At 35.9% G+C, this 13,974-nt stretch overlaps 1 protein-coding gene across 7 annotated transcripts in view; it reads left to right on the top strand.

The window, feature by feature from the left end:
* OSBPL8 (oxysterol binding protein like 8) overlaps positions 1 to 13,974 on the top strand; it is a 208,131-nt gene that overhangs the window by 96,273 nt on the left and 97,884 nt on the right. For 2 of the 7 annotated variants that reach the window (XM_509228.9, XM_063785932.1), the window contains exons 3-4: positions 3,689 to 3,725; positions 12,635 to 12,772. In XM_509228.9, the coding sequence (XP_509228.3) occupies positions 3,689 to 3,725; positions 12,635 to 12,772 (175 nt within the window). The remainder of the gene's footprint in view (positions 1 to 3,688; positions 3,726 to 12,634; positions 12,773 to 13,974) is intronic. The other 5 variants (XM_063785931.1, XM_063785934.1, XM_063785930.1 and 2 more) reach the window with 3 other exon arrangements.

The following is a 13,974-nucleotide window of genomic DNA, read 5'->3' as shown; positions in this document are numbered from 1 at the left end:
TTTTTCAGTCTCTTATGATTAAGCCATTCAGGTCATATAACATAACTCTCATACATAATTTATGTTTTTCTTACCAGCCTGAACCTTTCCCTCTACAGATTTATATATCCAACTGCTTACTTGACATTTCCACTTGGATGAATGTCTGACATGCATTTCAAACTTAATTTGACCCAAACTGAGCTCCTTATATTTCTTCCTGTAAACTAGCTGCTCTCACTATCTTTTCTGTCTCAGATAATGGGAGTCCCATCCTTCCAGGTGCTCAAACCCCAACACTTGACATCATTTTGTTCCTGCCTTTTTTATCTCACATTTGGTCTATTTGGAAATCTTGTTTGCTCTATTTTCAAAATATATTTGGAACTCAGCTACTTCTCATCACCTTCACTGTTAACACTTTGGTCCACGATTCCCCCTCTCCTAGATTATAGCGGTAACCTCCTAAGTGATTATACCCTTGTCTCTCTAGTCTGATATCAACATAGCAATCAGAGTGATTCTGTTAAAACATAATCAGACTGTGTCAATTCTCTTCTCAAAACCATCCAGTGGTTCCCCATCTTATTCAAAGTAAAACCAAAGTTTTGACTAGACCCTACAAAGTCCTATACAACCTGACATCTGTTTACCCCTCTGACCTCATCTCCTACTACTTTCCTATTTTTGCATTGCATTCCAGCCTCATTGGCCTTCGTGCTCTTCCATAAACATTCCAGACTTGCTTGCATCATAATCCTGTACACTTGCTCTTCCCTCTGTCTTTAATACTTTCACCCTGTATGTTGTTATGCCAGGTTCCTTCATCTTATTCAGTCAACTCTGTATTGAAGCCTTCTTAGGCCAACCTATCTAAAATTTTAACTCCCTTTCCCTAATATTTTTTGTGTCCCCATTTGTTACTTATTTTCCCCCCTAGTTTTTATGCTATATGTTATACCATGAATTTTTACTTAACATTTTTTATGTTACTGTTCATCTGTCTTACTAGGACATGAGTACCAAGGGCAGGATTTTTGTCTGTTTTGCTTACTGCTATGTCCCTTGGTGTCTAAGTGATATATGTCAGCAGTAGTTACTAAGTAAATATTTGTTAAATGGATGAATGGATGATTGGAAAAGATGATGTTTGTTTTGATTATTGTTCAGTGCCTCAACTTGAAAAAAATAGGATTGATCCAATAGAATCAGATTTGTATGACACAGACATGCTTGAGGGTAATGTCGAGACTAACCATGCTTGGACATTTTTGGAGCAAATATTTAGTAGTTGTATATGCTAAGGATTATTTTCTGGGAGTAAAAAAGTAAGGAGTACAGCTGTATAGCAGTTGACATAGTGCTGTTAATTGACAAAATATGAGAATATAACAGAACTGTACAATGAAAGTTGAGCTTATTAATCTTTAAATAGAAGATGAACTGTAAAACCTTCAAACATGACTGGCCTTGTGAAATTAAATACTCTCAGCCATGTATACACACGATTAGAACCACTGCTTTCCTTTAGGAAGTTACTGATAAATCTAGGGAAACGATGCAATCATTTATATCAAATTCAGGAAGATCTTAGAAGATGTCTATGAAGCATTTGTAAAGTTTGCCACAGTTGTTTCTGTCAGCTTAACTTTTTTCCAGTTTTCCAGTGTTATGTTATTTATTGGTACACAACAAACTATCTAAAAATTAAGTGGCATAAAACAACAAGCATTTATTATCTCAGATTTCCGTGGATCAAAATCCAAGAGTAGCTTAGCTAGAAGTCTCTCACTCAGTCTCTCATGTGGTTGCAGTCAGGATAGTGGGGATTGGGCATTGCTGCAGTCTCAACTGAAAGACTGACTATGCCGGGCACGGTGGCTCATGCCTGTAATCCCAGCACTTTGGGAGGCTGAGGTGGACGGATCAGAAGGTCAGGAGTTCGAGACTGGCCTGGCTAACATGGTGAAACCCCGTCTCTACTAAAAATACAAAAATTAGCTGGGTGTGGTGGCACGTGCCTGTAGACCCATCTGCTCAGGAGGCTGAGGCAGAAGAATCGCTTGAACCCGGGAGGCGGAGATTGCAGTGAGCCGAGATCACACCACTGCACTCCAGCCTGGGCAACAGAGCGAGACTCTACCTCAAAAAACAAAAAACGAAAGACTGGGGATGGAAGGTGGAGTGGGAGATCTGCTTCCAAGTTCACTTAGTGGTGTTTGCCGACCTCACTAACACCATAGTTCTTTCACCTAGCGGGCCTCTCTACAAGGCTGCCATATGAAGTGACAGTTGGCTTTCCCCAGGGTAATCTATAAGAGATTGAGAAACTGCATGCAAGATGGGAGTCACAGTCTCTTTATAATCTAATCCCAGAAGAGACATCCCATCACTTTGGCTGTATTCTGTTCATTAGAGGTGATTTAGGGCCTGGTGTGGTGGCTCACATCAGTAATTCCAGCATTTTGGGAGGCAGAGGCTGGAGGATTGCTTCAGCCCAGGAGAATATAACTTTGCCAACTTTAGTTTGTTTGTAAAACCAGAAGAATGAGATTAAATGGGAAACTGCACAAACATGAATAGAGCAAATGCCTTCAAGGCATTAGAAGATCATTTCAAGTATTGTAAAAAGCCATCACTTAGGGAAGGAATAGGTCCAAGATTTTATTCAAGGAGGTGACAAAAGCCCAAAGCAAACAACTGCTAACTTGTTTTGTCACAGCTAATTAAGATCCTCAGGTCTCTTTAAGACCAACAAATAATGTAATTATTGGGAATTTTTTGTTTCTGTTACTGCATTTGTTTTGGTATGTTACTGCATTTGGTATTTAAAATGAAGGAGAGCTGAGAACTCTGTTTCTACCAGAACCAAAGCACTTGTCCATGGGCAACATTTAGAGTAATTTATGTTAAAATAGTTACTAAACAAAAGGTCAGCAGACTTTTTCCTGTTTCTTTTAGTTGATTGCAAGTTCTTCATTCAAGGGTTGGGTCTTCTGACTTCCCAAAGACCATTAGCTCCAAATATTATGCTTGATTTTTAGTGGGCCCTAAGAAAAGTTTGTCTGACTTAGTAAAACTTCTTTCTAATTAATGTTTCTCTCTTTTTTTTTTTTTTTTGCCATTTGAGAAAGAATTTGTTCTACTTTGTTGATGCCTCTGTAGATGCTCTTCACACAATGCTTGGCATGTAACAAGCACTCAATAAATGTTCCTTACTCTTTTGTAGAAGAAACATACTAAATCCCACGTGCTTTCATGGCATGCAGAACTAATCTTTAATAGTGCATGGGTGTTATATAGTTTTAAACCACCTTAAATTTAAGGAATGCATAACTTGGCTGTCTCTTAAATTTCTATGTAATTTTTACCTTTACTAACGTATCTTGAATTGTAATTGAAAGTAATTTTTGACTTAATTTTCAAAACAAAATACTTAGGTGATCCATTTTTCTCTTACCACCTTCATTTTCTAAAGACAAAACAAATATTTGATACTGCTTAATCCAAGATCTTTTTTTGTGTGTGGAAAAGGAAGTTTCTTGTAAATTATTACGGTTATTACTATTGATGTGCATGTGCTTTCTACTTATAAACTAATGCTATTTTCCTTGTCCTTTTGTTTCACTGCTGTTTCCGTCCTGATGCATTTTGCTTCTTCCTGATTTGGACTGTATTTGTTTGCTGCTCAATTACCCTGCCTTAAAAGCTTCTTGGTGATAGCAAAGATGTCCTTGGGCCATCAAGTAAGTAGCTGAAGCTTGAACGGCATGTTTGGGGACATGATAATATTTTGATGTGTGATTATTATGAAAGGCAAATGGTGTTTCAATTTTGAATTATTAAGTCTTCTACTTTTCTTTCCAGGAATTGAAATATAAAGTAAAGAATATAAATGGTCATTTAGTACCCAGTGCCCCATCTGTTCTCATTGTCCATCTGAGATTCATAGGCAGTGTTTGTATATTTACATCTTATCTAAAGATGCATTATTTACTTAATTATCTAACTCATAATTTGGGACCTCTTCTTCATAGTATTTCTTTCTACAGTTATCACATGGCATAGATCTAGCACAAGGATTTCACTGCCATGTGAAAGGGAGAAACACTTTTATTTTGTCAGAATTTTTACATAATAATTTGATTACGAAAATTGTTTTATACTTTGGGTATTTTATAAGTGAAACATGTTTTACCTTAGGAATTTAGAAGATGTATCCTTGAAAATTATATCCAATTCACCTCAACACATTTTACTGAGAGTTTTTTGGGGCAGGGAGTGGCAGACACTGCCAACTTTTGGAGGTACATAATGAATAAAACATGATTCCTGCCCCTAAAAATTTTTATAGTCTAGCCAGGGAGTAAGAGGGGCAATTTTTATATTAAAAATCATAGAATTGCTGAGGTGAAAGGAACTTCAGAAATTATCTAATGAAGCATTAATTTTATAGAGGAGAGCCTGAAGTTAAGATAGCACAAGTATCCGAGAAGTTAGAATTGGTTACTAGTCCAGTGTGTCTTCCTTCTACTGTTATTCAAAGATAGAAGGAAACTGTTTGCTGCATTCAAGTATAACTAAACAGTTAAAATTTTACTGCATCATAGATGAAGATTTTTAACTTCATTGATGAATAATATAGAAAATTATATTGATTTAGGAAGTTTTATTATTGATTCCTAAACAATTATCTGATTACTGCAAGTCAGTTTACTGTTCTGGGACTCATATTTCATTGACCTAGGAAAGGAACTGAATGAGATAATGGTAAAGGTTTCTTCTAACTATAAACTTTTTTAGTCTAGATCAGTTGCTGTTTATCTCTAACTGGTTATAGTATGTATGTAATTTTTTTTCTAAAAAGAGAGGATTTAAAGTAATATGCTAATCCTTTTTTTTAAAATTCTTATTTTTTAGAGACAGGGGACTCACTCTGTCACCCAGGCTGGAGTACAGTAGCACGATCATAACTCATGCAACCTTGGACTTCTGGGCTCAAGGGATCTTCCTGTCACCTGAGTAGCTAGGACTCCAGGCTTGTGCCACCACACCCAATTAATTTTTGAAATTTTTTGTAAAGATGTGGTCTCACTATGTTGCCCAGGCTGGTCTTGAACTCCTGGTCTCAAGTGATCCTCCTGCCTTGGCCTCCCAGAGTGTTGGGATTACAGGTGTGAGCCACCGTGCCTAGCCCTTTTTTCATTCTTAAATGCAATAACTCAAAATATTTTATAAATATTATTTATTATACAATCATCATTAGGAGGTAGAAATCTTAAAAATAGAAAAAAGAACACAAATCTCAAAATGTTGTTTTTGATTTTCTTGAGACAGGGTTTTACTCTGACACCCAGGCTGGAGTGCAGTGGCACAATCACAGCTTACTGCAGCCACAACTTCTCCTAGACTCAAGCGGTCTTCCCACCTCAGCCTCCTGAGTAGCTGGGACTACAAGCGTGTGCCCAGCTAAATTTTTTTTATTTTTATTTTTTGTAGACACAGGGTTTTCCTACATTGCCGAGGCTGGTCTTAAACTCCTGGACTCAAGCGATCCGATCCTCCTGCCTTGGCTTCCCAAAATGCTGACATTGCAGGTGTGAGCCACTGCACCAAGCTTCAAAATATTTTTATGTTTTGTTGTTCAGCCTTGTGATACTTACTTGGCATTTAATTTCAATGGATTCTTCAGTTTCTTTAATTACCTCATATATTTAGACATGGACTCAGGTGAACTGAATGGCACTGCTGAGCTTTATAAATAGAATAGCATTTTAAATATTAACTGAAATATTTTATCTTAGGAACTGGGTTTTTACAAATGGAGATCTTTTTTACTTCGAATAGAAGAAATTTACGTAAGGTTATATATTTCAAGCATATATATAAATAAAAATATACAACATAATATTAGAGATGACTTTATAATGTACTCTGCCAAGTATTAAAAGGCTGGGTCTGTATAATCATTTGTTAGAGACCATATATCTTTTAAAGTGAAGTACAGTTGACCCTTGAACAAGACAACTTTTAACTGCACGAGTCCACTTCTATGTGTATTTTTAAAAATAAATATATTGGAAAATTTTTCTGAGGTTTGTGACAATTTAAAACTCACAGATGAACTGTACCTTAGAAACATAGAAAAAAATAAAGGAAAGGTTAGGTATATCATGAATGCATAAAATATATGTAGGTACTAGTTTATTTTCTTACTACTTTAAAATATACACAAATCTATTACACAAGTAAAAATTTATCAAAACTTTTCACACACACCGTACACGTTGCCATTCCCAGTTGAGAAAAATGTAAACAAACATAAAGATACAATATTAAATTGTAACTACATAACATTAACTAGTACATACTGTACTACTGTAATAATTTTCTAACCACTTCCTTTTATTACAATGAGCTCAGGTGTTGCGAATATCTACTTAAAATGCTGTGTGATGCTAGTCATCTCTGTATGAAGTTATTTGCTCCAGTAAATTGCATATTGCTTTAAAAAGTCATTTCTCATCATTCTTGCCTATTTTCATCATGTTTCGTGCAATATTGTAAACCTTGAATAACGCTATGGGACCCATGTGAAGTACCACTGTTGATACTTCGGTTGCTCCCAAGAAGCAAAGGCCATGACATTACAAGAAAAAGTTTAATTGCTTAATATTTAGCTCTAGATTGAGGTCTGCAGCTGTGGTTGCTGCTATTTCAAACTGATGATTCATCTTGTAAACAGACGGCATAAACCTATGGTATCAATAAATATGGTATAGTACTGTAATTGTATTTTCTCTTATGATTTTCTTAATAACATTTTCTTTAGCTTATGTATATATTGTATTACATAATACAATATGTAATACATACAACATATACAATATGTGTTGACTCTTCGTATTATGTATAAGGCTTCCAGTCAACAGCAAACAGTAGGCTATTAGTACTTAAGTTTTTGGAGGGTCAAAAGTTAAATGCACTTTTTTTTTTTGACACGGAGTCTTGCTCTGTCACCTAGTGCAGGGACACAACCTGGGCTCACTGCAGCCTCTGTCTCCCGGGTTCAAGCAATTTTCCTGCCTCAGCCTCCTGAGTAGCTGGGATTACAGGCATGCACCACCATGCCCAGCCAATTTTGTATTTTTAGTAGAGATGGGGTTTCACCATGTTGGCCAGGCTAGTCTCAAACTCCTGACCTCAAATAATCTGCCTGCCTCCCAAAGTGCTGGGATTACAGGTGTGAGCTACCACTCCCAGTCCCTAAATACACATTTTTGACTGCTTAAACGTCAGCTGTAATTTCTTGGTACTTGATTAGTATCATGTACTATAGAATGAAAAAAGTACGTGATCTATACTGACATTTAAATTATTGGAGTATTTAAGAAATGTATACCTTAGAAGAAAAGGAGATATAGGATTTACATACAGATTATTATTTATGACTTTAAAAAATTACTTCATCTTATTTTAGCTTCCACTTAGATTAAAGGCAAACTTTGAAACTTGTAAAATTCTTCAAATTTTATATTGATGAGTTGAATTCAGAAGGTAAAAATGTTTTTGATTCATGTTCTCCTTAGATGCAGCAGATATGTTAATTATATTAACTATTTCAGTGTGATTTCTACTAAAGATGAGTAATGTGAGTAGCAAAGCAGGTTGCTTTACTTCCACTTGAAGTAGAAACAGCAGAGGGCACTGTAATGTTATCTTTGGTAGGTGAGACGGTGAAACTGCACTGGAGTCACACAATGATTCATTTGCCAAATATCTATTCAGTCATTTAGAGAGTATTTAGTGAGTATCAGTTATATGCCAAGGGATACAGAAAAAAAGTCACTGTCCCTCTTAAACTTATGTTTGAATAGTCTACTATTATGTAACTGATGTAGGAAATCATAATGATTTTTATATTCCCTAGCCTCTTTTGTCTGAATAGTTGTTAATGCTTGTGAATGGGGTGAGGGAAAATAAATAGAAACATGGGCTTTCTGGTTTTTTTGGTAAAGAGGTGCACTCTGTATACTGCTGTTTCTGCATATTCTTGTTACTTCACGGCTATCAAAATCATGTAGTAATACTTCCATCGAAAATGGGTTAGAAAGGGTGAATAGAGCTAACTTTACAGTTCAGGCTGTTTTAAAGTTATTCAAGACATAGACACCTGTGTTTTACTGACAGAATGCTAAAACCTACATTAATTCTGCTAGTGGTTCTTATAAAGTATTTTAAATTAGCATTAAATGTTCTGTCTGATACATACAAAAGAATATGTGTCATATGTAAATGAGAGCATAATTATACAATGAGCCCTTATTGAGCTATCACTCAGCTTAAGAACTAGAATCTTCCATGTACCTTAGGTCTTTCTGCTGCTTTTTTTTTTTTTTTAGATGGAGTCTCGCTCTGTCGCCCAGACTGGAGTGCAGTGGTGCAATCTCGGCTCACTGCAAGCTCCGCCTCCCGGGTTCACGCCATTCTCTTGCCTCAGCCTCCGAAGTAGCTGGGACTACAGGTGCCCACCAACACGCCCAGCTAATTTTTTTTTTTTTTTTGTATTTTTTAGTGGAGACGAGGTTTCACCGTGTTAGCCAGGATGGTCTCAGTCTCCTGACCTCGTGATCCACCAGCCTCGGCCTCCCAGAGTGCTGGGATTACAGGCGTGAGCCACCGCGCCCGGCCTCTGCTGCTTTTTTATCCCTGAGCCTGCCCCAAGAGGGCATGACTAGGTTGTATTTTTTTCTTTTTATTATTCTTTGCTTTTTAAAAAGTCTTTTTTTTATTGTTTTTTACTCACGTATGTATCACTAGATTTTGCTTGGTTTTCAATTTTAAAAGAATGGTGTCATGGTTTATATAATTTTCTAGGACTTGCTGTTTGTAGTTACCTTTTTTTTTTTTTTTAATTTTTTAAAGAGACAGGGTCTTGCTCTGTTGCCCACACTAGGGTGCATTGGTGTTATCACAGCTTACTGCAGCTTTGAACACCTGGGCTCAAGTGATGCTCCCACCTCAGCCTCCCTAGTAGCTGGGACTACAGATGCCTGCTATGCTAGGATTACAGTGTGAGCTACCACGCCCAGCTAACTTTTTTTTTATTTTTATTTCTTTTAGAGATAGGTCTTGCTATGTTGTCTAGGCTGGTCTTGAACTCCTGGCCTCAAGCAATCCTCCCACCTCAGCCTCCTGAGTAGCTGGGATTATAGATGCAAGCCGTTGTGCCTGGCTGTAATTAACATTTTACTTTTAATATTCAATCATGTCGTTTGTTATAGAACTAGATCATTCCTTTTTAGTGCTATATACTATTTCATTATATGCATATGCCACAATTTATTAAAATTCATTTTTCAATTGATGAATATGTTGTTTTGGTTTTTGCTATTATGAACAGTGTTGCTATGAACATTCTTATTCTTGTCTCTTGGTATATACCTGTAAAAGTTTTTCTAGATCCAAGAGTGGAATTGTTGGACCCACAGGGTATTCAGTTTTATATAAGAAGCTCACATTGTTTTCCAAAGTGCTTGTATCAACTTATACTCCATTAACAGTGCTTAAGACATCTCGATGATCCCATCCTCATCAGTATTTGGTATTATCAGACATTAGTTTTTGTTAATTTTACTGAGTATAAAATATTTATTATTTTGATTTGTATTTGCCTCATCACTAAAAAAGGATGAACATCTTTTCATACATTTATTGCCCATTTGCATTTTTCTTCTGTGAATCACTGTTCAAGTCTTTGCCCTATTTTGCTATTATGATGTTCTTTTTCTAATGATTTATTGAAGTTTTTTTTTAAGAACATTCTAGGTACCAACCTTTTGTTAATTATGGGTGTTGCAAATATCTTATTTTGTGCCTTTTCAGTTTATGATACCTTTAAATAAATTTATACTTTTAATATTGAACTTACTGATTTTTTAATTTTTGGGTTAGTGCTTTTTTGTGTCTTTTTAAAGGAGTCTCTGTCCCAAGTTTATGAAGATATTCTCTTATTCTAAAGATTTTCCAGTTTTGCTTTTTTACATTATGTCTGTAGTCTTCATAGAACTATTCTTTGTGTGTGGTAAGAAGTAGAGTTCTCTCTACTTTTCCAATATTGATGACCAGTTGATAACCTCATATTGTTAACTGAGTAATTTATTTTCCCTATTTCTGTTGTATATCTGAGCTCCATGTATGTATGTGTCTGTTTCTGAAAGCTATCTGCTATGTTCTTTAGGTCAGTTTATCTCTCTGCATCAGTACCATACATTTAAAATTATTTTTATGAATCAAATGAATCTTGGATTTAGTAACTGAAAGAGACACCATATACTTTATGATGTTTTATAAAAATATAAAGTTGGTTTATTGACTCATTCAACATAAATTTATTGAACATCTTTAGTATGGTAGGATGCGACACCTTCAATAGGGCAGGAAGTTTACCAGGACCTGAGAATTTATGGGAAAATAAGGCAGACAAAACTTCCTTCTCTCATGGAATTTAATGTCTAATGGAGGAAGAAAAGCAATAAACTATATTTTTCAGATAATGATAGGAGCTACAATGAAAATCATGTAAGGTAAAGTGATAATAGTATAACTGTGAAGTGGTGGGTACTAACCCTAAAAAAAAAAATGCCAAATTGTGCCATGTTGAAATTAAGAACGTATCAAAAAGTACCATGAAGAAACCAAAGGGCTTTTCTGAAGAGATGACCTTTGACCCCAGACAACAAAGGAGAGGAGCTACTAATGTGATGATCTGGGGTAGGAATATTCCAGGTAGAAAGAGCAAGAGATAAAAGCCCTGTGACTGGGCAAAAGATGGCCTTTCTTGAGGAAATACCAAGAAGACTATTACGGCAGGAGCCAAGTAAGTGACAGGAGAGTAGTAGAGAATGAGGTTGGAACAAGAAGCAGGCCAGACTGTGTTGAATTTCCAGGTTATGGATTATATTGTAAATGTAATGGGAAGCCAGTGAGGATATTTCTGCATACTGGAAATCTAATTTATGATTTTAAAAGATTGCTCGGTAAGAGAAAGAGAAAAATAAAAACACATCTAAGGTTTTGGCCTGAGAAAGTAGTGGGAGGGGAGTAGTGATGGCACGAACTGAGATTGGGGAGAGGCAGGTTTGAAGGATGAGCAGAATCAAAAATTACATTCTAGATAAATTTGAGATGCCTGTAAATAATTAAGAGGTGATTATAAGGCAGGCAGTTGGGTATGTAAGTTTGAGTTTAGGGGGAGATAGGAAGTTGGGAGTCATCAGTCTATACATTTTTTTAATTGACTTGGAAAAATAATTTTTTATATTTTGGATGAAAAGTGCAAGTGTTTTTGTATTTTTACTTTGGAATCTAAGGAGCTGAAATAAAATTTTGAAAACTATCGCAACAGAAAACATTTTAAACCAATTAGATTTAAAGGACGTGATGATAAAAAGGTGAATGTGAAATTCTGAATGTCTGTATTGAAAAATAAAACCTATGGTGGAGACTAAACCGTCTTTTTTTTTGAGGTGGAGTTTCGCTCTTGTTGCCCAGGCTGGAGTGCAATGGCATGATCTCTGCTCACTGCAACCTCTGCCCCCCAGGTTCAAGCGATTCTCCTGCCTCAGCCTCCCTAGTAGCTGGGATTACAGGCGCGCCAACACGTCTGCCTAATTTTTGTATTTTTAGTAGAGACGGGGTTTCGCCACGTTGGCCAGGATGGTCTCGAACTCCTGGCCTCAGGTGATCCACCTACCTCGACTTCCCAAAGTGCTAGTAAATCGTCCTTTCTTAAGATGAAACTCGAGTTTTTATAGGCTGAAAGCACAGGAATATAAAATGAAAGAATGTGGAGATCCTCAGGTACTTTGGACTTGGCAGTTTGCCCTGTTTCTTCATTGAGTGTTTTCACTTTGTTTCTGCTCTCTGAAACTGGGCATGGCTCGCTATTACTGAGCAATAGATAGTAGGATGGCCAAATGGGTGAGAAGCAACTTCAAAGCACTACTTAAATTGTTTATTGGGGCAGCAAGCTTTAAGAGACAGACTTTGGAACCAAATGGTTCTGAGTTAGAATCTTGCCTCTATTACTGTTTAGCCTCAGGCAAGGCAATCTCTGACCCTCAAGTTTCCTCCTCTCTAAAACAGTTATCATACCGACTTTTCATGAAAATTAGAAATTAGAGTAGAAATTCTAGCGAATGTCAAATATTATTTTATACTGCTAGTAATTTGTAGTTTTTCTGATTACTAATGAGGCTGAGTATCTTTATATGTTTATCGACGATTTGTTTTTTTTTTTTGGGGAAATGACTGTCTGGCTTATTGTTTTGTTGGTAAATATAAAGAGTAAATAGCACAATGAAAGGCACACAGTAAACCTTAGGCCTTTCATTATCAGTTGGATATGTATTTTCATTATTATAATGTCTATAATTTGTATATTTGACTCAAACATACCTGTCAGTTCTTCTTGGATCAGTAACAAACCAACATGAAAACAAGATGACTATGATAATTTATTAAAGTATTGGGTTGGTAAAATGAATATAACCACCAAGGCCATTTCAGTTTTGATCTTATTCCATGTTATTAACTATACTATTATGTAAATCTGTGACTTCAGTACTAATTATTTTTCCCTTCTTTTCTTGAGCTGTTGTAGCAAACAGTGACGAATCTCAACTTCTGACACCAGGAAAGATGAGTCAGCGCCAAGGAAAAGAAGCTTATCCAACGCCAACCAAAGATTTGCATCAGCCATCTCTTAGTCCAGCAAGTCCTCATAGCCAGGGTAGGAAGTTGTGGTTTTCATGTTTTGTCTTGTTTTTGTTTTTGTTTTTGGAGGGGAGAAGGGGAGAATGACATTTGGGGACTATCATATTTTTTTTCTTTTTAACTATTTGGTTTTGTAAGGGGTTTTGTTTGTTTTGTTTAGGTCATCTATAATACTCTTGAAATGAGTACACTTTCCTTTAGACTTTTAATTTTTTTTAATATTCTCCAACATACTTCGTTAGTTATATCATTCATCTAATTTGGCGATTCTCACACTTTGTGGTCTCATGGTTCCTTTGTAGTCTTAAAAATTATTGAAGACTGTGAAGTGCTTTTGTTTATGTGAGTTATATCTATTTTATTATATTATAAATTAAAACTAGAAATTTAAAAATTTAATTCATTTAAAGTAATAAACCCATTACATGTTAATGTAAGTAACATTTTTATTAAGAACTACAGTGTTTTCTTTCCCTCTACTCCCCAAAAAGTTGATTGAGAAGGTTGGTATTGGTTTATCCCAGAACTTCTCAACCTTGGAACTATTTTCAGGACTTCTCAACCTTGGCACTGTTTTGGCCTGGAAAGTTCTTTGTTGTGGAGGGCTGTCCTATGCATTATATGATGTTTAGCAGTATCCCTGGCCTCTACCCAGAAAATGTCAATAGCAGTTACCCCAGTTGTGACAACCAGAAATGTTTCCAGATGTTGCCAAGTATCCCTTGAGGGACAAAATCATCCATGATTAAGAACTGCTTTTTGGCGGTTTTTGCAAATCACTTTAATGTCTAGCTTAAAAGACACCTGCATTTTTGTATCTGCTTCTGCAGTCTGTTGTGATGTGATGATCCGATTGAAGTATATGAATAAAATCTGGTCTCATGCATATATATATATGGGGGGGGTTATACATAATTATAGATATTCTTTGATAATATGCCACAACTTGACTAGTAGTAATTTTCTTTATGTTAATTGCAATCTGGAATCTGAAACGCTATCAGTACACTTTTCATACTCTGTTAAAATTCACTCTTGAATTTTGAATGGCTCTTTACTCATGCATGATTTTGTAACATCATGCATTAGTCATTTGGAAAATATTTGCTCACTGAATTATGCAGATCTTCCAAGTGTTGACACATTAAAAAATATAGTACAGAGAAGGGCTTTATGTACGCTTCTCATTCTGTTGCACAGAATATTAAAATCTTACGT

The sequence above is a fragment of the Pan troglodytes genome, chromosome 10 (genome assembly GCF_028858775.2).
Source record: "Pan troglodytes isolate AG18354 chromosome 10, NHGRI_mPanTro3-v2.0_pri, whole genome shotgun sequence".
NCBI lineage: Eukaryota > Metazoa > Chordata > Mammalia > Primates > Hominidae > Pan > Pan troglodytes.
The sequence above is the reverse complement of the archived record's forward strand: the minus strand, read 5'-3'. Positions and strand labels throughout refer to the sequence as shown.